At 35.2% G+C, this 27,626-nt stretch overlaps 1 protein-coding gene across 1 annotated transcript in view; it reads right to left on the bottom strand.

The window, feature by feature from the left end:
- Positions 1-27,626, bottom strand: part of GULP1 (GULP PTB domain containing engulfment adaptor 1) — a 63,135-nt gene that overhangs the window by 14,438 nt on the left and 21,071 nt on the right. Inside the window, exons 3-7 of the mRNA XM_015825261.1 lie at positions 12,721-12,792; positions 4,446-4,544; positions 2,795-2,932; positions 1,824-1,940; positions 685-777 (exon numbers count right to left, since the gene is read on the bottom strand). Of these exons, the coding sequence (XP_015680747.1) occupies positions 685-777; positions 1,824-1,940; positions 2,795-2,932; positions 4,446-4,544; positions 12,721-12,792 (519 nt within the window). The remainder of the gene's footprint in view (positions 1-684; positions 778-1,823; positions 1,941-2,794; positions 2,933-4,445; positions 4,545-12,720; positions 12,793-27,626) is intronic.

Below are 27,626 nucleotides of genomic sequence, written 5' to 3'. Positions count from 1 at the left end.
GAGGAGATGGATTGTTTAAGTTTAGACTTTGGAGTTAGAGATATTAATATTTGTTTACTTGTATTTGAATATTAGCCTAGGTTGGTTTGGGAAGTCCGGGGGGTGGGGGGATGGGTTATAACATTGTGTAATATCTGTGATGTATTTCTTTTTTTTTTATGATAAAAACAATAAAATTTTATATTGAAAAAAAAAAAAATAAGGTATCTCCATAAGAGATAGCGCCAAAACGTCTTATAAGCACTTTGCTGATTGTCGCAATCAGAATGGCACCTCTTCCACTGCTGGAAATCAACCTCTCATTTGTTTTTCAACAAACGCCTCCTCTTGTATCTTCCATGTCAAGTAAACACTATTGTTAATTGCAGAGTTCAGTCGTCTTTGATCTTTATTGGGCTTTCTCTCAGCCCAACTCACCTCACAAGGTTGTCGTTTTGTGGGGGTAACAGGAGAAAGAAGGAATATTAGGTATCTTAGCCACCTTGAGTTATTTATAAAGTAATAAAGATGCCACTCAGACTCGCTTTGTACAGAGAGATGAGCAGCATAATAAATTTAGTGAATTTAATAAATATTTCTCTTTCTTATGTTATAGTTCTATGCTGGTTTATGACTGAAATAAAACTAAAATCAAAAATAGAAGCATAAATTGCTAAGAGAAACATTTTTGCTTAGTGTACTTACTGGCAACGTATGTACTTGGGTTATTCTCAGCTGGTTCTCCAAATCTTGCACCTTGTTTTTTAGCTCTAGATTTTCTGTTTCTAACTCATTAATCTGAAAAAATATGCATGTATCAGAAAAATCTGAGAAAAAAGTATCGAAGTAGGAAAAAGGCATACATTATCAGAACTAGACTGAATAAGCCTATAAAAATAAATCATCATGGAACACAGCATTTATCTTTAGTAAATAAGTCTACAAAAGCAAGATGTATTTCTGGTGTTTACATCATCATCACTAAAAGAGTCCCAACATTTTATCATATTTGTATGCAATATTAATTTACTGCACTGATTAAAAGGAAGTATATTTTAAGTTAACTAGAAAGGATAAGACTTATTTCCATAATACAGCCTTATCACATATATATACATATATATTATTCACCAATGGCTTCCCATACAACCAATGTGTTCACAAAATAGATACATAAATACGTTCAGCAAAATTAACAGAAACCCTCAGTTTTTAATCTTATTGGGATCCTTTTTGTTGCTGGAACGTTCAGACAGGAAGACACATTTGCCAGTTTTTCTTCAAGTCCCCTAATCTTCTGAGACAGATTTGGAAAAATACAGAAGGTTGTAGGCAAGAATGAGAATGATCAAAGCACATCTTCCCCCACTGAGTTGAAGAAGCTTCTATCAGCAGAGGGACAAGAATTAAGATATCATTCATTCATTCTGCGTGCAAGTTAAAATTTAGCCATATTATTATTCTTTTATGCAAACAGATTATTCCCCTATTTCCTACAGTGAAAAACCACACTGGTTTCTCATTTCCATTTTTGTTTTAATTTTTGTCAAGTTACTCTGTTCCCCATTTTCTGGTTTACAGTTTTTCTCTGAGAGAGCTGTACTTCTACAGCCATAACGCTTACAATTTCACTTTAATAATTCAGCTGAATCCATTTAAATAAATTACATATAACTTAATTACTTTGAATGGGATTTATAATTATATGTATTCCATTAATAAATGTCCTATAAAATTACTAAGATTTTTATTCCATATATGGAATAGCAATAACAGTGTTTCTTTTTTTAAAAAATAAATCTACATAAGACATTTGTTAAACTGAGACAGACTATGGAACTTACTCTTTTCTGTAATCCAGCAATCTGTTTTCGTGTTTCAACATCCTTTCCTCCTGATTCTAGGAATTTTCTGTAAGCAAGGTCAAATGCCTGGCCAATAGTTAAAGTGATCTCTTCTGCCTTGAAATAAAACAAGTCTTACCATTAGCATGCAATGGTAATGTTGCAAAGAATAAAGGCTCATATAGATTCACCATCTATATAATGTTGAGGAACACGTCAGAACATTACAACAATTCATTCTAGATCAGCGGTTCTCAACCTATAGGTCGCGACCCCATTTGGGGTCAATCGACCATTTCACGGGGGTCGCCAAGCAAGGCTGTCCGCCATTTTTTTCCCCTTTTCCGGCGGGTGCCTTACCTCCCTTGAGCTGGGCCAGCTGGTGGTCGGCCTGCTCCGTCTCTGCCGCTTGCCAGCTACGCCTCGGCCGGCGCAGGGGTCGGAACCACGCATGCGTGGCGCTCCCGGGCAGGGAAAGTCCTTGACTTACAACCGGTTGGGTAGTCCTCAACTTATGACCGGGTTAGTCCTCGACTTACGACTGGTTTAGTCCTCGACTTACGACCGGTTTAGTCCTCGACTTACAACCGGTTGGGGGTCGCGGCATTAAAAAGGTTGAGAACCACTGTTCTAGATAACTAAGAACCTAATTTGTGTATGCATTTGGAATGTTTCCTGACACATTTCCTGGCACAATCAACTTTTAAGTTATGTATCACTTTCATTCAATGCAGAATTGGACCTCTTAGCAATAGCATTGGATTGATTCTATGATATTCAAACATATCTGTATGAGCATAGAACAATAGAAATTGAGAGCATAGATAAAACAAAAAGAACAATCATAAATTTATTTTAGTTAGTATTTTGCAAAGGGGGTGCTCTTACAAAAAAGGCAGTGGGGGGGAAGACAAGCTTTCAATATAAAAGAACAATAAATTCAACCACTTTAAAAATCTATGTGTACTTACACATTTTTCACTGTCAAAGACATAACACAAGTGTTTATTTGATTCTGAATCTTTGCATATGAAAGTGAATATTCTTTTGTCAGTTTTGTCATCAGCACAAAATGATATCCTGTGGAGCTGGCAGTTGTGCTGGACTTCCTGCAAATAACAACTGTGCAATTACCTCTTGGAATTACATTTTGACTGCTGAATACTATTTATTCAAGACGCCCAGGATGAAGCAAAGTCCTCTTAATAAACAACAAAACAGAATATGTTTTATTCTTGTAGTCCTCAATACTGATTTTAATACTGAATTTATATATTTTTGTGCACAGTGGTGTCTGCACAGAGAGTCAAATGGTCAGCCTGACGAAAACAGGATTGTACTGTAACAACTCTGCTTTTGTCCTAATGAAAACAACTGAAGCTGTGGATGTCAATGTTACTCCAGCTGCACTGTTAGATACAATTGCAAAGGTAATCTGGATCTAATTTTCAGTTTCATAAGACAAGGAAACAAAAACACAACATATTCCATTATAGCAATAGCAATAGCACAGACTTATATACCACTCCACAGTGCTTTACAACCCTCTCTAAGTAGTTTACAGAGTCAGCATAATGCCCCCAACGGTCTGGGTCCTCATTTTATCGACCTCGGAAGGATGGAAGGCTGTGTCAACCTTGAGCTGATGAGAATTGAACTGCCGAACTGCTGGTAGCCGGCAGTCAGCAGAATTAGCCTGCAGTACTGCATTCTAACCACTGCGCCACCAGGGCTCAGTTATAGATACTTGAGAAGATTCAACTCTGCTCACAGGATTCTTTTGCTGTATGATACTAAAATTCCTGCGTTAATAATTATACAGTTATTACTGTACATCATATTTTCCCAACTGACATAATTTTTCAATGTAAAATGTGAAATATTGCAGAATATTAAATTATGTCATCCCAGTTAAACCATTTATAAAGTAATCAAAATAAGTATTTTGGTTACCCTTTTAGAAAAACATGAGACTGCTTATTACCAATGCCCTCTAAATAGCTTTGACTGTAGCAGCATTTCAGGTAGCGGTTTACATGTTCACTGTCTGCTTTCAGATGCAGGACTCTACCTTCTATTAATCACCATTGTTTTTTTACAGTAAAAGTTGAATGTGCAATCAGGCTTGGGAATCCCAAGGAAGTATGGAGCCCATTAAATGGATAAATTGCATATAGAGCCTTCTCGGTTTTTTGTTATTGTTTTTAAAGATAGCTTTTAATTTTTAAATTATTTCTAATTGTAGAAGATTATGATTTGACTTGTGTTTTGACTGTAGACATGAAAATGAGATAGGGGAGTATATAAATTTAAATAATAATAATAATAATAATAATAATAATAATAATAATAATAATAATAATAATAATAATAATAATAATGACTCAGAGTATTCTAGTAATCAATTATAGAATGCTGCATATTTATTCATTTTCTGAAAGAAACAAAAATGATTTCATATCAGATATCTGAATTTTTATTTCATTTTGAAAAACTATCTTAAAACAAATAACAAGTTACTGGATGACAATAAAAAAGATATAGTTGTAACCACATTATGGCACGGGTTATCTTGCCTTGGCTAGAATTTTAAGGGGTAAAGAAAAATAAGAAGACTCTTACCTTTGTTTTTGGATCTAGAATCTTTACGCCATATATGGAAATCTGTAACTCAACTTTTGGTGTTTTTTGGCCTTCAGATTTCTTAATATGTCTTGCAAACTGAAAATCAGAAAAAAATAATCATATTTTTTAAAGTTCTTACTTATATTACATTCTTATAGTACAATGAGTTAGCAGTTTCCCTTATGCTGGGATTTCCATTGTCAGTTTTTTAGTTCTGATATAATTTCTATTCTGCCTTTCTGTTTATTCCAATATTTATACTAATTTCTCTTATACTTAGTTTCTTTAAATTATTTTTATAGGAAAAGCTTAGGAAACAGAGTTAGATTGTGAATGTGTCTCTCTTTCAGCCCACAATTCCTGGGATTGGTAGCTTACTGGCTCACTGTCTTTTTGGAGAATTTTCACTTTGCAAACCTATAGTAGCCACTGCCAAATTATGAAATCTCATGGCCAAAAATGAATTTCTGGATATATCTTAATAGGATAGATTGGAACTATTGAAAAACACTGGCCTCAGGGTTTAATCCTACCAGATATTCCAGAAGGGTAGAGTGATTATCAAAACTATCAAGGGGTCTCGAGACATTGAAACTTCTTGTCAGCCTTGCAAGATAGTCCAAACAACAAGCACACCCAGAAGTATTAGCTCTACTTTATTCTAAATTCTTTATTCTAAGAATCTTGCAACTCTCTAAGTACATCTTCTACCACCACCATCTTCCCACTTTTACTTGGAGGGTCCCTTCTGAGATGTTTGTCACATCCACATTCATAGGAAAGGCAGAATGCAATATAAGAAATAAAAGTCTCTCTCTCTCTCTCTCTCTCTCTCTCTCTCTCTCTCTCTCTCTCTCTCTCTCTCTCTCTCTCTCTCTCTCTCTCTCTCACACACACACACACACACACACACACACACACAAATGTAATTGTGGCAGAGATCAGGAGCCAGACAGCAAATTCTGGTTGGCAAAGTGTCTCCAAAAAAAGAAGAGAATGGGAGATCTCCCCTTGCATTCTGGATAGGTGATCCTCATAAATATAATCTTGGCAATAGATGAGAATGTCTATATAGAAGTCAGATATTACTGGGATATTAAGGAACCAATCAAGATCTGCTAGACAGAAGAAATGATTGGTCAGGCCTTTTCTATGTTCTTCAGATCAATCAGAACTTCAACAGAATTTATAACAGATAATTTGTTGGCTCTAATCTGTCAGCTCTTCCAGGTTTTTTCTTATTTAAAGAACTTCTATGTCTACCTATCTCATAGTGATCCTAGGCATCTATAAAAATCCTAGCAATCAATAAAAACATATTATATATTGTAGTCTTCCCATCAGGAAACCATAACAAGATACATTAGTCACCACTTGACTTAATCCCATCCTGGCTCCATGCTTGCAGGAAGAGCCAGATCTTCGTGACCTTCTGAAAGGGTAAAAGAGTAGGGTCCCCTAATCTCAAGTGGGAGACTATTTCAAAGGCATTGGTAGCTACAGAGAAGGCACGCCTCCAAGGTCTCCATAGATGATACTCGAGACAGGGGAGGTTGGCCACATCAGGAAATTACTCGAACTCTGTTAAAGAGTATAACAACACAATCTTGCAAACCTGATAGTGATTCTCTCTCTCTCTCTCTCTCTCTCTCTCTCTCTCTCTCTCTCTCTCTCTCTCTCTCTCTCTCTCTCTCTCTCTCTCTTTCCCTCCCTCCCTCCCTCCCTCCCTCCCCCCCAAAAAAGAAAATCAAGGTGGGACAATCTTGAGTTTCTTTCCCACTTATTTTTCCCTTCCAGGGACAACCTGTGTTTACCTAGACTTTTGAATTCCAACTTTAAGACCATCTCCATAGTCACCAGAGTTTCTTTCAATTTGTTTATTTCCTCTGTAACACTGTCTCTGTAATTTAGTAATTAATCAGTGCTCAATTTACTTTCCTATGCTTAGAATTGGGCTTAGACCAATTGCTGAGTTGTGGTGGAACAGTACAAAAACAAACGTTATCTTATAGTCTGGTATATAAGAAAGATTGTACTGGCAAAGTTCTGTTGTAGAAAATGTTTCCCAAAATTTAATAGAGTACAAAAATGTTCTAATGTCATAGATGTTATAACATCCTATATTAATTACCAACAAAGGAAAGCTGATGTTACAACTGATGCCAAATTATTATTAGTGATCCTGTTCCATTGTTTCCAATTATCTTTTGAAGCTGATTTATTTTCCCAGCCTTTCCCTTAAGTAGTGGAAAGTAAAACAAGATGCAGAAATGTTACCGCAGTCTTTGATACTGCAAAGAAAAAGAAAATCATTTGGAAAAGGGAGAAAATGCAACATATCAGCAGGCCTCCCATTTCTGAAAAGTTGTCTCTGAATGATAGCAGAACAGCAAAGAGAAAGAAATTAGAGGTAATCAAGTCTCCTTCTGCTGTTTTGGACTACATTTCTGAACAGTCCCAGAAAGGTGATGGGAGTCTGTGGTATAAAACATCTGGAGAATTCCAGTTTGTCTATACCTGTGGTAGATTGAAAATGTATCCCTTTAACTGGGCTAAATCTGTGGGCTAGACCATGTGCCATTCTGTACTTTCCCAAACATTAAAACTTACCACCTGCAGCCAAACAATCTCTCTGATTTATGACTGGGGTAGACTTCCCTTGACATATTTTAAGAAGCCAATTTTTGATATCCTGTTTCAGGTATTTACTATTTAAAATTATGGAAAATATTACTTCAGAAAGATGGAGTACTTTGGAAACACTTATGGAACTACTACACTCTGATCATCTATGGCCCCCTGATTTTTATGATTTATGTTCTGTTTAATACATAGAAAAAAAATCTTTATGTACAGAAAAAATAGAAAGTATTCCAAGTAAAACTGAATACTCCAGCAGGAGGATTATAGATTATGCAATGAAACTTTTCAAGGAACCAAGCAATGGCTGGTAGCAATATAGTAACTGAAATGCTGATTATTAGAGATAAATTAAAATTTGGTAAAGAAATTGAAAAAACTTATTTTTTCCTCAGACTCTTTTTTGCTGTGGAACACCAGCCCCACCTACTGGTAAAAATAAAAATGCACAGTATAAATGAGGGAAACATCACATTTTTATATATTTAACTTGTTTATCTCTGACTGTGGAATTAAATTAATTATAAGGGATTATAACATCCCCAATTATAAACATAATGCACTCACAACTGAACAATGCTTCAGCAAATGCAAAATTTCACAGCCATTTTAACAGAAGTGAAGAACATGTAAGCATCTCTTGATGTGCATTCAGCTCTTTGAAGCATCATGGCCTTTATTGAAACAGGTGTTTTAAGTAGATAAAAAGTCCAAAAGCACTAAACAGTTTTTAAAAAGGTAAAAATGATGAAACATTTTAATTGACAGTAGAACTATAATTAATTTCCTTCTATTAATAAAGTTCTATGCTTTTAATTTAATTGAAATTTTCTTTTATTTTCTAATTTAGAAAATCAAAAGAGAGTTACTTGTAACACAAACCATGTTTTGTGCTTTTTTCTTCAGTTGCATCCCCAGGTCCAAGATTATTAACTCTAAAGTTTAAGATAACAGTTCAAATCTTTACATATCCTTTTCCCAATTTCTGTGGTCTTCTAGCCATGCAACCAGGTATACAAGTATTGCCAAACATAAATTGGCCCATAGAGTTCAAACACATAAAAGAAAAGTTCCATAATATTTGAGATTCAATTCTGTTATTAGATCAACCAACACCTTCTTCTTAATAATATACACTGTATAGTATAACCTAAGCATCTGGGTTTACTGCCCAAATGTAGATCTTCTTTGTTTTTATTTTATATATAGCCTTCATTATTTTTATATTATTTTTATAACTCAAGGCAGCAAACCTACATAATACTCATTCTCCTATTTTTCCCACAACAATACCTCTGTGAGGTGGATTGAGCTTAGAGAGAGTGACTGGCCCAAAGTCACCCAGCTGGGTTTCATAAGAGTTGTACAAAACTGTAATAGTTTTATGAAAACCACCAGCACTTTTATTTAGGTCACTTTCTATTATTCCATTTAAAGGGATATTAAAATAAAGTTGTATTGGATTTTATTTAATTGGATTTGCATGCTGTCTTGACAGACTGCGGCGTTGATTAGGGTTACATTTCATTGTTGGTTGGTTTTACCTGTGCTTGTGATGAAAGTTCTCTATGCCATGAGCTCTGACTTTGTGGGTTGGATCCTTCCCTTTTCTGGCTCTTTTTTTGTGGCCAGAAAGTGAATGAATCTGAGAAGTGGTGAATGGCTTCCTTGAAAGTGCATGCAACCATGCGTCACTTCTACAAAATCTTAATCTTTGATCTAGCCAATATGAACAACTTCTGTCCATCTAAATCTTTCCCTTCAAAATCCTTCCCTTTCTGGGGAAAGTGTTGAAGACGAGAGTGTGATAACAATTATAGAAATTCCTGAATGATGCTGTCAACGCTGCTAACATCGGATGTTCTTGCTTTGACAACAGATGGAGATGCAGCCATTTTCCTTTACTTTATGTTTTACTCTTAGAGTTAGAATTAAAAGATACTTGGGGGGGGAGGATGAGGAATGTACATGGGAGTTTAGTTAGACATAACAATACTGTATGAGGGTGAGAACCAAAGTTTTTTGAAATAAGAGATGATAAGAAATGGCGGGTTGAAGAACTGGGGGGAAAGCCAACATTTTAAACTAATTGGAGAACATGATTTATGACAGTTAACTAGAGGAAGGAATTGTGCTTTGATACTATGTGCTCAGGGGAGGAGAATTCAGTTTTTGGCTTTGCTTATGTACCTGCCGATGTTATGCTACTCAAATAAAGATTCCTTAAGGTAAACAATGCCTCGAAGTTCTTTGATGAGTTTCATCTGTCGGAACCATGACAGATGCAGTCTAGGGAAAGAAAAGTTTAACAGAATACCCTACAAATGTTGACCTACTGTTTCAAAAGCTTGGGAGTTTGGGGGGAAAGAGGTTTAGAATTAATCCTGACAAGACATGAGAGCTGGTGATTCAGAAGCTTTCCTGAACAGGTACATCACTGACTCTGGATGGGAATATAGGTAGCCCTCGTTAAATGACCATCTCATTCAGTGACCATTCACAGTTAAGATAACACTGAATGAGGGGATTTACTTCTTTGTAACTGGGTCTGTTGCAGCATCCCCATAGTAATGTTTTGAGTGCTTGGAAATCAGCTTGCAACTATGACCGTCATGATATCGTGTGGTCATGTGATCAGTATTTAGAATCTTAACTGCTGGCTTCTGGCAAGTAAAGTCAGTGGGAGTTGGCAGGAGGTCACAAATGGTGATCGCATGACCATGGGATGCTGCAACCACATGGGGTTTGCCTAACAATGGCAACTGAGTCTGCCACAACTGCTGTTGTAGGTCACCATGATTATACAGTATGATGTTGCAATTTGTGATCATGTTATACATTTGCTTCCAAGGCCACCTCAGGAAGCTGATAATTACTTATAAAACTTTATATGACTTATCTATCTTATAGAAGCTGCCCACTGAATATAAACTAGCAAAGTTGACATGGTGTAAATAATCCCCTTCCTCTAGGATGGATGAAGTAGGAGCCTGCAAAAGGATCTTCTCTGTTCCGATCCCTTTCCCTTGGGACAATCTTCCCCAAACCTGATAGATTATTGTGCTGCAAATAGAGGTTAATGACAGATACATAACTTTTTAAAACCTGCAGGAGGTGCTGCTTCAACTGCATGTCACACAATTAACCTTTAGTGTTTTGAAATAAATGATTATTTATTATATTGTAATTATGACCTTTCAGTGTTTTTAACTGTTTGCAAAATGGGGGGGGGGGAAAAGAGAAAAACAAAGAACTGACCTGTATATTCATCACTTGGAAACTATTCAGTTAGTTCTATACATATGTTTATATAATATTTTACAAGAAATTTGTTTACATTGTCAGGTAGACTGAGCAGGGAGAAAAATAAATAAGTAAAAGGGACCACAGGAAACAAGATGTTCAAAAGAGAAGGCTAGAATAGAAGAACAGTCAAGAGGATGTTTCCAACAGCAGAATCTTGCTGAAGTTCCCCTTGAAAGCTCTTCAGTCAACTTTATATTGACAGAGAATATATGTCTTTCATCTTTGCAATCAATCTTTTTGTCACTGAAAAAGTAAGCAATGGACATTTTCTTTACCTTGCTGTTATCCAATATATAGCGTAGAAAAAAAAAATCCCATGTGCATCTACAAAAGCCAAACAATTTTCCAAACCAAAATTAATTTTTAAAATAACTGCTAGCCAAAAAGGAGCCACTACAGCACAAGACTACATCATAAGTATCAGTGCTGCATTTTTGAAATCCACATTTTCCAACAATAAGCTGGAGCTACATTTATCTAATAGATACAAAAAAAAATGGGTTATTGGATTATGGATTTGATTATTGGAATAATAATTGCACATCTATAAAAAGTGACTTACGGATGTTGAAAGAATTTTCCATTGTCGTGGATGGGTTAGATACTCTAACCCCCTACTCCACACTTGCTTATATTCCTGAATGCCTAAGTTAAATACTAACATAGTATAATTTAGAAAGGATTTACATATAAATAACAGTATGTGTATCCATTAAAATTACTACAAACAAAGGTGGTTTTGAAGCATTTAGGTTGAAGGCTATTATCCTGACATCATAAGTTGTTTTATCTATAAAAATTCCCACGGTTATTTTTTTCAAGTGATAAACAGGCTGCAGCAATTAATTGCTCAACAGTATGCACTCCATATTCTATCCACTATCTCCACCAAAATAGTGCTTTGCTATGTTCCCTTTTAGACTATAAAAATCAAAGTAGATTTCTCTCTGAGAGCTCATGTAGAAGAAGAATTCGCTACTTTCACAAATAATTGGACCCTAAGGGACTCACATTTAATAAGAGATGTCTGATAACAATGATCCCAAGATAGCTAAGAGTACGCTTCCAATGACAGAGCTCATTGACCTGAGACAGAAGGTACACCTTACTGAGTCTGAAAAATTAATGCCTCTTTCTCTAAGAGACACATAGGAGCTTCCTAACAAAGGAAAGAACTTCTCAGACCCCTGAGAAATTGAATTCATTTTCAGAAAATATATTTTAGAAATATATAGAGAAATATTATACAATATTATACCAATACTGTAAATTATCCACAACAAAGCTTTCATTTTTAAAGGTAGGTAAAAAGATGGACAGTGTGATGCTCATTGAACATTTTAATAGAAGATTTAAAATAAATTATTTTTTGCCCAGACTTTTACCCACTGTTATATGGAAAAATAATTTAGGTTTATAAAGATGACCAGACTCTGCAATTTGATCCCCAGCTCAATTATTGCTTTTCAGTAGGAATCCCTAGAACAGTGTCAGGAAGAGGAAGAAACAGGAGATGAAAAATAGCTGAAAAGGCAAAAGATGAATCCCTTTTTATAGCTTCTCTAGCTGCTGTCTGGGATCACATTACATTATTCGTTGCAAGAATGTGGAATATATGATCCCTTCCCCATATTGAATTTTGTCCATGTCATTAAAGTACATCCATATTAGAGGAATTAAACAGATGCAATGCTATTCACAAAAGGAGGGATTGTGTATGAATTACCAATGTACTGAGATTTCAATCACCATTCTTGCCCAGAGTCCTAACTGAGATATTTCTATTGGAGGGAAGAATTCTTATTTGATCTTATTTGCTGCAATGAACTTTGCTTTGTTAGTAGGTTTTCCTGTATGTTGGGGTAGAGAGAATAAAATAAAATAAAAAAACAGAGATTTGGTGATTCCACAATTTAAACAAGGGCTATGAACATAACTACACTATTAAAAAAATCCAGTGTTAATATTTTGAAAACGAACACAATGTACTTTGAGAATAAAGGTAAATACACATGTCCCAGGATAATATTGTAGCATCCAATATGAGTCGGTCACTGAGATCAAAGGTTTATTCTTCCAAGCTTTTGGACTTGTTCTAGACTCATCCTCTGGGAACTTCTCTGTCTCCAGAATGTGTCTTCATTCTGGAGAGAGAGACGTTCCCTGAAAATGGACTCCAGCACAAATTCAAAAACTTGGAAAAATAAACCTGTGGTCCCAGTGACCGACTCACATTGGATCTTACAATGTACTTCAGTTACAGACACACATTTACAACCTAGACATTACAAAAAAATTAAATATTGTATTTTAAAAATGTCCTTACCTTAAGTTTTCTCACAGCATCTCTTACAACCTCTGTACCTTTGGGCTGCTCCACTTCTGTACTGCCAAGAAACTGAAACATTGTAATTTGTGAGAAAAAGTTTTAAGTCTTTGAAATAGCTAATTAGTATTTTAACTGGCCAATAATTTATTTCTGTATGATTTTAAACCAGAAAGACAAATTTGGGTTAAACTGAAATATTTTACCTAATGGGACATCTTTTTCTTTCATCGAATATGCTTTTGACTGCTACTGCACATAATTGTCTCCTCTGGCAAACCAAACTTGGAGAAATCCTAACTTTACTGAAGAAAAATTTCAACCACAAATGACCTGCCACAATATTTACAAAAACATAATAATAATAATAATAATAATAATAATAATAATAATTATAATAATTATAATAAAAAAGTTGGAAGGGACCTTGTAGGTTATCAAGTCCAACCCCCTGCTCAGGCAGGAAACCCTATACCATTTCGGACAAATGGCTGTTCAGTCTCTTCTTAAAAACTTCCAGTGTTGGAGCATTCACCGCTCCTGGAGGCAGGTTGTTCCACTGGTTAATTGTTCTAACTGTCAGGAAGTTTCTCCTTAGTTCTAAGTTGCTTCTCTCCTTGATCAGTTTCCACCCGTTGCTTCTTGTCCTGCCTTCAGGCGCCTTGGAGAATAGCTTGACTCCCTCTTCTTTGTGGCAGCCCCTGAGATATTGGAACACTGCTATCATGTCCCCCCTCGTCCTTCTCTTCATTAAATTAGACCTACCCAATTCCAGACTCTGCCCACAATTTGATATTTCTAATATTATCAACTTGCAGTGAATCACAACAGTAACAGACAAATGAGAAATATGATGGGCTAGCATTGTATTTAGGGCAAAACTTCATCATAAATTATGGTGTTGTGCCAGAATTTATTACATTTATTTTGGAACAAACATTCAGGATTAAGATAAAATGCAAGCAGCATTCAGCAATACCACTGCAGTGGCTTATAGTAATGCTGACTTGTAGAAATGTAGGCATTTCATTTAAACAATTGTTATTCATTTCAGAAGATAAGAACTGCTGCACTAAGTTAATCAATGACGGGCCATGCTGAACAACTCATGCAGAAATTTTGCAGTGGATGCAAAAAGGATTGTGTGATATGCTTTGGCATAAACCCGAGGCTATATACACCCACTTGCCATTCACATTTTATGCTTCTAATATTTCCCAGCTATGTAGACTAGATGGCAATAAAGATGAGATGGCCATAATAGGAGCTAATATAATGTGCTGTTTTTTTATGTCTCTGAATTTGCACAAAGATTGGCAATCACCATCATAGTGAGCCCTGGTGGCACAGAAGTTAAAGTGCAGTATTGCAGGGAAATTTTACCCACAATCTGGAGTTCAATCCTGATGGGGCTCAAGGTTGACCCAGCCTTCCATCTTTCCAAAGTCAGTAAAATGAGGACCCAGATTGTTGGGGGCAATACATTGTAAACTGCCCAGAGAGTGCTATAAAGCACTATGAGGTGGTACATAAGCCTAAAGGCTACCACCATTGCTTACTATAGAACTTTCTCTTGATACAAATGGTGATCAAAAAGAAAAACACTTGGACTATCTCTGCCATGGACATTATGCATTTTTATAAGAAGAAGTGCTGTAAGTAGAATGCAAAGCATTCTTTTGCATCAAACATATGAACTTATAGCTCATGTATGCTTCTCTCCCCCCACCCAAAAAAATAAACTAATTTTTTTTTTGTAACAAGGGGTCTAGAATAGCTCCTTTTTTCCATGCAGTGAGAACAATGAAATCCTTCCTGCTTCAGTGAAAAAATGTCCTGTACTTATTGCACAAAACAAAATAATTGCAACAGAAATTTCTCTACCTTTTTGGAGGCTACTGTGAGCTGTGAATTTTGCTCAAAGAGTGTAAGGCATCAGGAATGGATAGGCTTCCTCTCCTTGATGTATGCTCACTGTTACCTGGTCACTGGAAGTATAGCCCTTACTGAAAACTGCTCTGCAAATCAAGTCACACTTCATTACTGGCCATAAGGGCAATGCTGAACCTATAATAAGCTTATATCTCCCGGACCTCCCATTGTTAGGCGACTTTCAGAAAAATAGAGAGAAAAGGGAAAAAGCAGCACCTAGGAAACTACAGGTTTATATACTTGCTATCGATCTGGGATAATTTAAGTAACAAAGTTGCTAAGTTTTCAAAAAATTAAGATGGCATGGACTGATTATACTTGAATGAGAAATGGGAACCCCATGGCTATGGACTAGACAGGGAAATGAAAAGCAAAATACTTAAATATTGTTGCAAAGGAAATCATGTTCAATACTAAAAATATCAGTGTAGGAGAAATATCAGCAATAACTGCCATGTGTTAGTAATAGCATTTCAAGGCATTAATTTTGAATATTTAATATTTACACATATCATCACTTAGATGTCTTACCAATGGACTTACAATGGACTTATGAAAAAGAAAAGCTGGGTTGCCTCATTATTCTTGGCTCCTTCATAGGTTGAGAGCTAGGTTTCTACTAATTCTCTTCACTTCCTGCAGGTGGATTCTTGTCCCTAAATCTGCCTTAGTGGATAGAGAGCCTAACCATATTGAACATTCTTCGGGATTTAAATCTGTGAGTTTGCATTACAAAGACATAACTACTGAATTTTAAGCACATTTGCAAGTACAGAAAATATCACTTCTGTGCTCAAAAGTATTTGAGCTACTTGCTTAAAGTTAGCAGATTAATTTTACAGTAGTTTAATAGACCAAACAAAGCAGAAGTGAGTAACTTGTGCTGAGCTGTAACTTCCAGTTTCTTCACCATTAGTCAGGCTAACTAGGACTGGAGAGAACTGCAGCTTAGCAGTACTTGGAAAGCTACAGACACCCTGCTACCCCCAATATATCTTATAATCAATACTTTTGTCTGAAAAAACTCTCTCTCTTTCTGACACACACACACACACACACACACACACACCATAAACACACATCTTCTTAGTTAGCTATGCCTCATTGTTTAACAATAAATCTTTAATTGAAATAAAACTGCTAAGAAACAACAAACTTTTATAGTACATTATAAAATAGTCACCAATAAATAAGGAATGATATAAAAATTGGTTTTCAAATTGTTTAAAAGTGATCAAAAAAGGAACCATAGTTTAAACATGTAGACTTATAAACTAGCCTCCCATAATAAAACCACATTAAATGAGTAATTTGGATTCCGAGTCAGAATTACAATTGTTTTTTCAAGTTGAAAAACATATGTTTCCTGGAAAATAATTTAATCAGATATTTTTTTTAATTTTAATGCAGCCAACACTATTATGGCCAAGTAGTGGACAATATAATTGTCCTTAAAATCTTTGAAAAAATATTAGCACTGAGACTATTAGCAAGTTCTAGGGGCATAACACAACACTCCACTTTTCTTTTAACAATTTAGAAAGTATATATTAAGATCACTCCCAAGAAGTCATGATATCTGAGCCCATTTATCTTTTATCTGGTGAGATGTAGGATAAAAATAAAAGTACTCAATAACATTTATAATCATTTCATTTTTACTAATTTTGACCCCCTCTCCCTTCTTCAGATACTGGAATCACTTATTTGCAACATCATACTACTCTGAAAATTCAGAGTAGAAAGTAGAAAGAGATTCGCTCTTGACAAATAGATCATTTAGATCTAAATGTGTACTAGTAACATTGCAACAAAGTTAGAGGGTGTCAAATGCATACATAGTCAGTACTGAAATTGTTTCTATATTTCCATATTGTTTTTCTCCTTTATTCAGGACAGATCTTGTTGAGCCAATGGATGTAAACAACAACTCACATACGTTATTGTTCACAACATTATAACTTTCCATGTTCATATTAAAAACTGCAGAACTTAATTAAATCCATTCTGAAATCTGTTTTAAACAATTAAACCAGATATCTAAGACATGTAAACCTTTCTCTTCCAGTAGAGAGCAGCATAGTATTTATTATGCAGATTTTTTTTTAATTTACTCCTGTCCTACAATTTTTTTTTAATTTCATGCATGACTTTTTATACCTTTGAATAACTGACTGCTAATAAATGCTTGGAATGCCATAAAATAATTGCTGTGAATTCAAATGAGTGAAATAGTATCCTCAGCTTAAAAATTAGACACACAAATATATACCATTTATTTTTCTGAATGTATGTAAACAGTGGAGCTAATATATATATATATACATTGGAAATGCTGTGATGTGTCTGTATAGTCAGGACAAAATTATCCCCTGATTAAGAGAGATTGATGGATAAGAAAGCTGTTTGAATCTTACTCAGGAAAAATAACGTGAAAGATGGATAAATGCCCTCTCCCTTTACTGCAGAAAATAAAGACACAACTTTCTGACTGAAAAAGTTGAATACCTTAATCTCACAATACTAAAATAATGCATATGGTATTAAAGAAATGACTCATTGTTAGAAACCAGACCTGGAATCTGAAACAAAGAATTCTCTTTTAATGTGCACTGTTAGCAAGTATTCCTTTCAACCAATAGGCAGTTACTTATATTTTAAAATGTAGTATCGGGAGCCAGTTTGGTGTAGAAAGTAGGAGACTTTGAGTTCTGAATAACAAGTAGCTAATACATTTGCTAAATCAAGCTGAAATTTTGGCTACATTTTTTGGACCAGAAATAACTACTGTTAATTGCAAACCTCATAGTAACCAAGGAGTGTAGAAATATATATTAAGAGAGAGCTCATCATTGATTTTCCCAAGGTTTGCACTGCTTTTAATTGATTCAATTAATAACTAAATGAATGCTGATAAAGTTATATATTTTCTAGCTCAATATTGTTTCCATTTTTGTTCATCTTTTACCATGATACTTGAAAAAAAATTATCTAAATTTGACTAGCATCCTTAGGCTAAACCATGCTAATATGCCTAGTTCATACACAGTTTGTTAAATACCTGTAAATGGAGAATATATAATCTCAAGTGAGGAAAAACAAATATGTGGTTTGAGAAGAATCCTCAAATTATTACACCCTATGAGGACATTTATTTGTCTTTATTTCATATGCACTAATGTTTCTGATTTAGTTCCATTTTAATAAGAACCAATAAATTCTTAACAGATTAGATCACGTCACCCAGACAATGGATTCAAAGAGCCACAGACTTAATTGTTGTACAAATAATTATAATCAGTGTATAAAATTTAATGCAGGTTTGGGTAAAAAAAAAACTATTTTTCATCTGATCTCATCTGGCAGTACAGGTGAATTGATAATGAAGGATCATACTGTATGTCAGGAAATATAACTGACATGGGAATATTATAGGAGGTGAGGTGTATTAGTCTATGATGGCAAAACATCTGAAATCTGGTATCACTTTTTTTCACCATAATTTTATTAAAAGTTATAAGTTTTTGTGGGCTGCAGTTCACTTTATCAGATGCATCTCTCTTGGCTTCACATCCCCATAATGCTACAAATCTGTAAGATCCTGTTTTTAATTATGTTAGGCACTTGGTTTCTTAAGTACAAGTATTTTAAAACATTATTTATTAATTGAATTGTGCTCTAACTTAGAAAAAAAAGAATTTTTCTTTAATATACTGCAAAGCTTCATTAGAACTTCAGTAAATTTTTGCCTTTAAAGGACTAGGAAATATATGAGCAACCAGTTTTTTTCCTCATTTTTTGTCTTTTTACAGTGAAAATGGATAGATCACAAGGTATTTTCTCTAAAGTTACTGATACATTAGGACAATGTGCTGGGAGCAACCTTGCCAATGCATTTTGTGTAATTGATTAAAAACTAATTTATTATAAGCATAATTGAAAACTACCAGCAATCCAGGGCTGCAGGGCATTCTCTCTGCTAATCAGCAGAAAAGTTTTTGTGTTCAGCTTGGAATATCATTTATATTAACATGATTGCATTATTTTCTGAACCAATCACTTACTGTTGATTCCATAAGGAGTGTGTATTGATTCCTGTACAACACATTTAATTTATGATGCAACTAAGCTCATTTCCCTGAACAGAGGAATTCAGTTTGATGACCTTAATTTAAAAGCATCTCAGATCACAATTTAGTCTCCTAAAAACTTTATGGTTTACTTTCAGATCACACTTTTAATTTTCGTAGGTAACATTTTGATTCTTATTTTTTTCCATTCCTCTGCTGTAAACATCTTTCTCTCTCTCTCTCTCTCTCTGTGTGTGTGTGTGTGTGTGTGCATGTATACAAGAACACACAAACCTTTGAATCAGTGTTGAATCTACAGACACATGCATACATTCCCCTTTGAGTCATTGTTGATCTCGCCACTGCCTACACTAATCTTTGCAGTTTTCTGGACAAAATCTCAGAAATGATTTGCTATTTCCCTTTTTCTTAGCGCTAAGTGAAAATGACTGGCCCAGTTGGCTTTGTGCTTTAGAACTCACAATCTCCTGGTTTCTAGTCTGATGCCTTAACTACCACATCAAATTGATTCTTAATAGCATATTTGCTACACTATTATTTAGAAGAATTGTGTTATCTGACAGTCTTAGATTTTGTATTGATTTTCATATAAATGCAATAAATTAAAATCATTTTCTTTAACGTTACTTCACTCAGTTGCCAAATCAACTTTTCCTGTGATCTTCAGTTAATCAATATGTCTTTCTAAGTAGATCTGGTACCATTTATAACTACCCTTTAATCAATGTGGCATTTGATAACTAATAAACTGTCCCGCTCTTTATGAAAAAGTTTCTTGAAAAGTACTCAGGAGCCCTCCCCTAGGACAAATAAATTATATTATTCTATTTTCTATGGCAGAGGAAAAAATTTTATTTTTCCTGTATTCCTTTCACATTAGGAGACTTTCCAAAACCACAACAAATAACCAAAAGTTAAAATAGAATCTTAGAGAAAAAAAGAATTCTAAGAGAGATCAAGTCTCCCTGCACACTGCAGGATACACTATCCCAGGTGTAGGCAACCTTGGCTCTTTTATGACTCGTGAACTTCAACTCCCAGAATTCCTGAGCCAGCATGGCTGGCTCAGCAATTCTGGGAGTTGAAGTCCACGAGTCATAAAAGAGCCAAGGTTGCCTACCCCTGCGTTATCCCATTCCTAATAGATGGCCACCCTGCCTCTGCTTGAAAACCTCCAGTGAAGGGGAACAAATAACTCTGTTCCTATTCCTATTGCACTGATTGACAATTCTTACCATTCAGGGTTCTTCTTAAAGCCTAATCTGTGTCTACATCTTTCAAGTTTCCTCCCATTATTCTAGTCTTATTCTCTGGAGCCCATGAAAGTGAGTTTGAACTTTCTACAATGTGACTGCCCTTCAGATATTTGAAGACAGCTATTATGTCCTCTCAACTTCTCTTCTGCAAGCTTTAAATTACATTCTGTTTATGCCTACCATTCTAGCCTAACCCTTTTTGAATTCATTCCCTTTTCTCTCAAGTATTAGCCACCTCTCCTAGGTTTGAATTGTCTGCAAATTTGGTAAGTGTTTCCTCAACTCCCTCACCCATATCAATTTATAAAAATGTGGAAAAGCACAGAATCCGATGACATTCCACTCAATATGTCTTTCTAAGCAGATTTGATGCCATTTATAACTACCCTTTAAGTCAGGGGTCCCCAACCTCCGGTCCGTGGACCAGTACCGGTCTGCACAAACAAGGAAAGCCCCATCCACAGGATGCAGGCAGCACACAAAACCACGCCTCCCCTATGGTCTGCGAAAAAACCTCTCTCCACGTAACTGGTCCCTGGTGCCCAAAAGGTTGGGGACCTCTGCTTTAAGTACAAACCTTGAACTAATTGTGGATCTACTCAATAGTTGAATTGTCAAACTGATGTTTGATGATTTTATGAAAGTCATAAAATGGCAAAAGCCTTGTTGAAATCAAAATATATAAATCCACAACAATTCTCTAGCCATTCAGGCTAGTAATTCTTCCATAAAAGGACATAAAGTTATTCTGGCATGACACGTTTACCAGAAATCCATGTTGGCTCTTGTTATATACTTAATTCCTATTTAAATACTTACAGATTGCATGATAATTCACTAGACAACATATTTTTTTCAAAAGTTTTGCTTCCTGAAAAACTTTTGGTGATTATGGTAAAGATTCCTTCAAACTGAACACAAATACAATTTTAGAATGACTGTATCACATAGGAATTTTAAGAAATATGAAACTAACTTTTAATGACTATAAAGTATTTAATAACATAGTTTCTGACATGCTGCATGAGTTCCACATGGCATGTACTCAGTGTCTGATGAATCTCACTGCAATGTCCAACAATAGTTAGCCAGCATTGATGGATTCCAGTTGCCCTGACACCATTTTTCCATTGTGGCAATGTCCTGGTGAAAACTTTCACCATGTTCATCATAGACTGCATTTAGATTTTCAGGAAAGAAGTTCAAGTGTGAATGCAGAAAATGAATCTTCAGTGATATGTTGTGTTTCATGGTCTTGTATGCTGTGAGAAGTCTGTCTACTAGCTGAATATAGTTTAATGCTCTGTAGTTGCTAAGAAAATTCTCAAAAACATCCTTGAATGTTTTCCAGGTGATTTTTCTCTAGTCTCACTAACAGATCTTTGAACCACTTATCACTGATGATGTATCTGATCTGTGGACCAACAAAAATGCTTTCCTTAATCTTGGCTTTAGTTATTCTTGGAAATATCTGTCTCAAATAAGGAAAACCTTCACCTTCCTTGTTCATTGCTTTCACCAAAATTTTTCATCAATATAAGTTTTATGTGATATGGATGCAGAAATATCTTTGTTTGGACAACAAGTGGTTCATATGGTATCCACCTATCCCATTTGCATATGTAACAAAATATTTGGTATATCTGAGTTGCATTCCAAACAGTAGAGCCATTACTTTTAGATCACCATAGATACTTCAATTGTACTTGGTGTATTCGATGTGCTTCAACAACAGTTCCATGTTTGTATATGTTTCTTTCATGTGTGCAGCATAGCCAACAGGTATTGAAGGATGTACATTGCAAAAGCAGCTTGCAGAAAGATTTCTATAAAATAGCCCTTAACAATAGCACTTAAGACTTAAATACCGCTTTATAGTGCTTTACAGCCCTCTCTGAGCCATTTACAGAGTCGGCGTATTGTCCCCCAACAATCTGGATACTCATTTTGCTGACCTCAGAAGGATGGAAGGCTGAGTCAACTTTGAGCCAGTTAGGGATCAAACTGCTGGCAGTCAGCAGAATTAGCCTGCAATACTGCACTCTAACCACTCTGCCACCATGGCTCTAAAATGGTACACGATAGGTTAAATTTCAGGTAATTTTTATGATTAGCGGTCAAAAATCTGTAAGGTATACCCCAAAGGAAGCAAAATCTTTGTTGTTCAATGATCTGCTCAAGGACATTGTCCAATATCGATAGCAAGTATATAAACCTGTAGTTTCCTAGGTGCTGCTTTTTCCCTTTTCTGAAAATAAGAGCAACAACAGTAGCCTTCTATTTGACCTGTTCCCTAGGACTTCTCAATGAGAGCAGATAATGGTTCTGCAATTACTTCTACTAGTTTCTTCCATGCCATAAAGTGTAGTTCTTGTGGCCCTGGAGACTTAAACTCATTTAGATTAGCTCCTTGCCAATCTCAAGCTTCAGTTCACACTCCCTCCTCCATGGCAAAATGAGGGCTAACCAAGAGTTTATTCACCTTCTAAAAGAAAACAGATGGAAAATAGAAATTGAAAAGTTCTGCCAGACTACTAGCTCTCTGATTTTCCTTTGGTTTCTGACATACTTAAATACTTTTCCTTGTTGTTTTTGCTAGCCTAACCTCATCATGGACTGTAGCTTTTGTATGTTAAACCTGCAGTTTTTGCAAAGTGCTCTGTAAAAATTTCTAGCACGAGCAAAAGTTACTGACACATCTGAAAAGTATCATTTATTTAGATAGGTTCTAAGATATCCTTGCTCAGGTAGACTGAGTTGCTATTAAAGTTAAAAGGGTTTTTAATAATTGGATATGGATTTTTTTCCCTTGTACAACATACAAGAATGTTGTTTTTCTTCCAACTTTTAAGAAAATAACAACAGCAAAAAGCTCTAGTTTACAACAAATAAATCACTAAAAACACAATCTTGTAAACGTGTACTTAGAAATTGAACTCAGTTAGGATACATCTGTATAAGACAACTTAATCTTTCTCTAATACGTTGAGTTCTTAGGGTGTGAGTTACAGGGTTCTTTTCTAAGATGAAAAGGAAATCATAGTAGTGATAGGGTGGTAATATAGTGATAATAGAGAAAAATAATGGTTTGTATGTGGTTTTCCTATACAAGCAGTCATGCCATGGAGGAAAAACTGTTTTGTGACACTGTCTTATGTATGAATTCAGCCCTGAGTGGACTTTAAAATGTATTCCATTATTTTAAAAAACATATTTATGAAAACCCCCAAATATTTGTTGAGGACAGCTCTTTCAGTAAGTCCACTCTGGTATATTCATTGCAAACCAAGACATGCACACACACTCTCTCTCTCATACACACACATAAACTGTGAGTAACAAGAAGTCTGGGAAACTTAAGAGGAAAATGAATCCATCCATAATTAAAACTATTATCTTCAAAATGCACTGGGCTTGCATCAATATTTTATATTGAATCTTCAAAAGCATTCTAATAATAACATAGAAGCTACAAGAGACATATTTCATGATGTGTCACATACATGACACATTTTTCAATTGATATGCTTCCAATGAGCAAAGGGAATCATCGATTTTAAAGAACACATGAAAAGAAAATATCCTGATTAAATATGATCTCAGCTTCAGGAATAATTTAAGGCGTTATATGTGATAAGATCATCAGAGCCATGATTTTGCTTCTAGGAAATTGATGGTTATTAGTTTGGCTAAAATGAGAGTACAACCAGGCTCAAAAGATGATAAAGCAGTACTAAAGCTTCCAGGAAACAGCAACTATATATATTTATGAAGCACAGTATCTTATGTCTCTTTTGTCTTCCTGTGAGTGTATGTGTGGTTTAAAAAATATAAACTATAAAACAAATAAATATAGTTTGCTTTAGAATACTTTTTGGATATGGTAAATAGGAATATATTAATGTTTTTGCTGTGATCAAATGCAGTCTATATAGAAGAGTAAGAGTAAGAACTGATAGTAAGAACTGAGCTTGCTCATAATAAGCAGCTATAGATATAATGTTTTTATCTGTCAAGTATAAACAAGCTCCAATAATATGCATCACTGGTATTAGTTTTCTAGGTACAGGTGGTCCTTGTTTAGCAAACAAAAGCAACCCTTAAATGAAACTGAGATTGTGTTTACAATCTTACTTCAGTTTTGCTTTGCTTTACATTGTAAATGTGAGGTTTTTAGTCGTGGTTGCTAAACAAGGTAGTTGGCTAAACTAAGACTACCTGTAAAAGTACAACATTCAATGAAATTGCAATAGAATGTTAGGCTACAATAGTTAAAGATATTACTTAATTTAAAAAATGTCATTTATATATTAAATATTAGTTGGATTTATTTCAGAATGATCTCTCATGGGAGTTGTTGGAAAATGTAAAACTGTTATGAACAATCATTTAGGTAATGATCCTAATACATTTTGAGTTCATCCCTCTCAACCGAGCTGAGAAAAGGACATGAACATCAGAATCAGAAATAGATTGTCTAACACAGCCAATCTCCCCCCCCCACGAACAATTACTGAAGAATCTGCTATTTTTGTGCTATTGAATTCCAGACTCAATTCCATTTTTTGGACAATTGCTTTTTAAGTTTTGTTTCATCTAGGAACATTATCATGCTTGAAACACATGAATGATAGTACAAATAATTTTGAATTAAGATTTCTAATTAGCTCTTCCCTGAACTTTTAATGATTTTACAGCTTGATTTTATAGCACAGAATGGGGCATAGAAAGCAAACATCCTTTATCTTGAACCAGACTACTGCAGAATATAGATGAAACACACTTTGGATATAAAGAAAAACAAGTTTCTACTTTCTTCTAAACTTCAGCATTCTCTTCTTCCATTCCCAGAACTTTGGTGTGTGGACTACAGGATGGGACCTGCTTTTTACACAGGAACAAAGCCCAGTTGGAAGGGACCTTGGAGGTCTTCTAGTCCAGCCCCCTGCTCATGCAGGAAACCCCATACCATTTGGCTGTCCAATCTCTTCTTGAAAACTTCCACGATGAAGTACCCACAATTTCTCGAGGCAAGGCACTCCAGTGATTAATTGTTCTCATTGTTAGGAAGTTCCTCCTTAATTCTAGGTTGCTTCTTTCCTTGATTAGTTTCTTTCTAAGTTAATTATCGTGTTGCAATTATATGGATTATTTTATAAAGTTATTAATCCAAAGGATGCAAGTGGCAATTGAGTGTTTCAGAAGATCTGGACCTAAAGCACCTAAATAGGATCCTTAGTAAAATAGAGTAATGACCATAGAAACTGAATCCACAGGGCTGCAGTACTATAATAATTTTTCTTGATCCTTTCTGTGACATCAGCTATCACCTATCAGCAGAGACCAAGGAACAACAACAACAACAACAACAAAAATGGGTCAGATTTCTATTCACCTGAAATGGAGTTAATATGCCTAATCATGGAGATCCAGTCCAAAAATTTTCATACTAGAGTGGCATCCAAAATGAACAAAGCCAATGCACAAAGCAAAAAAGCTTTGTTATGTATATTGCTGATTTACATAAAGTCCCAATGACAAGGAAGAGAGTAAGCACTGGATTCAGTATCTGACCATCTTCTTCTCACAAGCTATCCAAATCAAAACCTGTGGGGGGAAATGGGAAGATCATGGACACAGGGCCTTTTAGGTACCAACTAAAGAAGATCATCCAGAAATATTGAGTATATATAGAAGAAGTTCTCCTTTTAATTTGTCAGTATGGAGTTTATTTGTGCTTTTGAGAATACTATGGAAGCTGCCTGAGCACAAGGCTGCTGTGGTCAAAAGAATAAGAGATACCTAGGGATACTGCTGGACTCCACAGGTGCTCTGCTTTGGGGACCTCCCAAACCAGAAAGGAAGGCCAGAAAAATATGAAAATGGAACTAATCAAATGGCTAGCATACCTCACCACTCTAAAAAAAAAAAAAAGGCTTGGAGAAGGCCCTGCTCAGTCATGTGATGTGAGGAATTTACTGAACTGAACCTCTATAGAGTGCTCCATTAGATAAAGCTTGAGCACCCAGTGCATCAGCTGAGCCCTGAAGCACTTTGACTGTTAAATAAAGGAAGAGAGGAACTCACGTCTAAGAGGAGATGAACAGCTCACATGCAGAAACCTCCAAACAGAATGCACTCTTTTATCCGAACCAAGCTCCAGATTCAGGAATGAGTTGGTACTAGACTTATTTGGGGCTGTGTAAGCTAACATCAGAGTCTTGCATCTGGTCCTCCCTAGATATGCATCAGGGGTTCTCTAACTGGGTGATGACACTCCAGGAAGTTGCAACAAATTTACAGGTAAAATCTAATCAGGTTTAGCAGGTAAAGTTCTTTCTCACTTTCCTTGCATTTGTCCACAACAGGTTTATGCAAACAAAATAAGAGGAAAACAAACAAACAAAGAGTTTTGAAACGTGGATGTAGCCATACACTGACCATTTACCATGAACAGCTTTTTCATTATCATTATCTCATTTTCTCTCTCTCTTTCCATGAAGGAGCATAAAAATCCATTTATCATTTTAGGAAGGTTATGATATTGCCAGGTTCAAGAAGCCCTGCTGTACATACAAAACTAGTGTCTCATTAAAAACAATGATATATTAGTTTTTGTGAGGGCAAAATGACAGCCTACCACACTATTGATTTTAATGGGAGAGAGAAGCAGATGTTTAATGGTATTTAATTGACCAGATTGTGGCTTAAAGTTACAACCAAGGTAATAAAGTTAAAAAACATTTCCCTGTACTGCAGTTCATAACCTATATGATTCAACATAGCATATTTGATTTTAGTGAATTTCAGCCAATTTAAGCCAACTGAACATCACTCTTAGTTCCTGTGTTATGGAGGAATAGACAATAATTCCTATATATGGGGAATGAGCCTTATAAACAACATCTTTTATTTTTTTAATTCATATGAGTGGAACTGAATAATATTGTTCAGAGTAAAATGCAGGGCTATTATCAAATATCATAAAATATTTCCTATAACAAAATTCCTATCTAATAAATCAAAAGAAATTAAACAGTTTACAAAGACAGCCTTTCAATAACTAAAAATACCAAAAGTTCTGAAATATAAATTCAGAATTCACAAGATAAGTTTAAAATTTTAGTAGTATTTGAACTAACACTAACATGGAAAGTGAAAATGTCTTTAGAAACTCCACTGATGATTATTTTTTTCTTTACAATTGCTATATCCAAAAAATAAAAGCCCTTTAGGTAAAAACACATTATCATTTGCATTAATTTATGTGGATGAAACCGTATGGAACATCTGTGGATTTCTTTGAATAGTATAGAGATATGAATTGTCTCTCACACACACACACACACACTCACACAAATACAATACAAATATATCAACACAAATATACAATCAAATGTTTCTATGCTCACTCCTTTTTCCAGCAACTATTAAATATCACTGATTTTGCAGATGAAGATTGAAGAAACGAATCACTTGCACATCTCTCTGCATAAGATGCCACCAAAACAGCTTATTCTAGTTGTTCATTGTCCTGATAATGACTTTGGCTAGAGAAAAAACAGGCCGGGCATGGCATTTTTTAAATTCCATTCTAGAAACACACTTTAAAAACAAGAGTAGTAGT

This window comes from Protobothrops mucrosquamatus, unplaced genomic scaffold (genome assembly GCF_001527695.2).
Source record: "Protobothrops mucrosquamatus isolate PMUCROS unplaced genomic scaffold, P.Mucros_1.0 scaffold2575, whole genome shotgun sequence".
NCBI classification, from domain to species: Eukaryota; Metazoa; Chordata; class Lepidosauria; order Squamata; family Viperidae; genus Protobothrops; species Protobothrops mucrosquamatus.
This window is presented reverse-complemented; position numbering and strand designations above follow the sequence as displayed.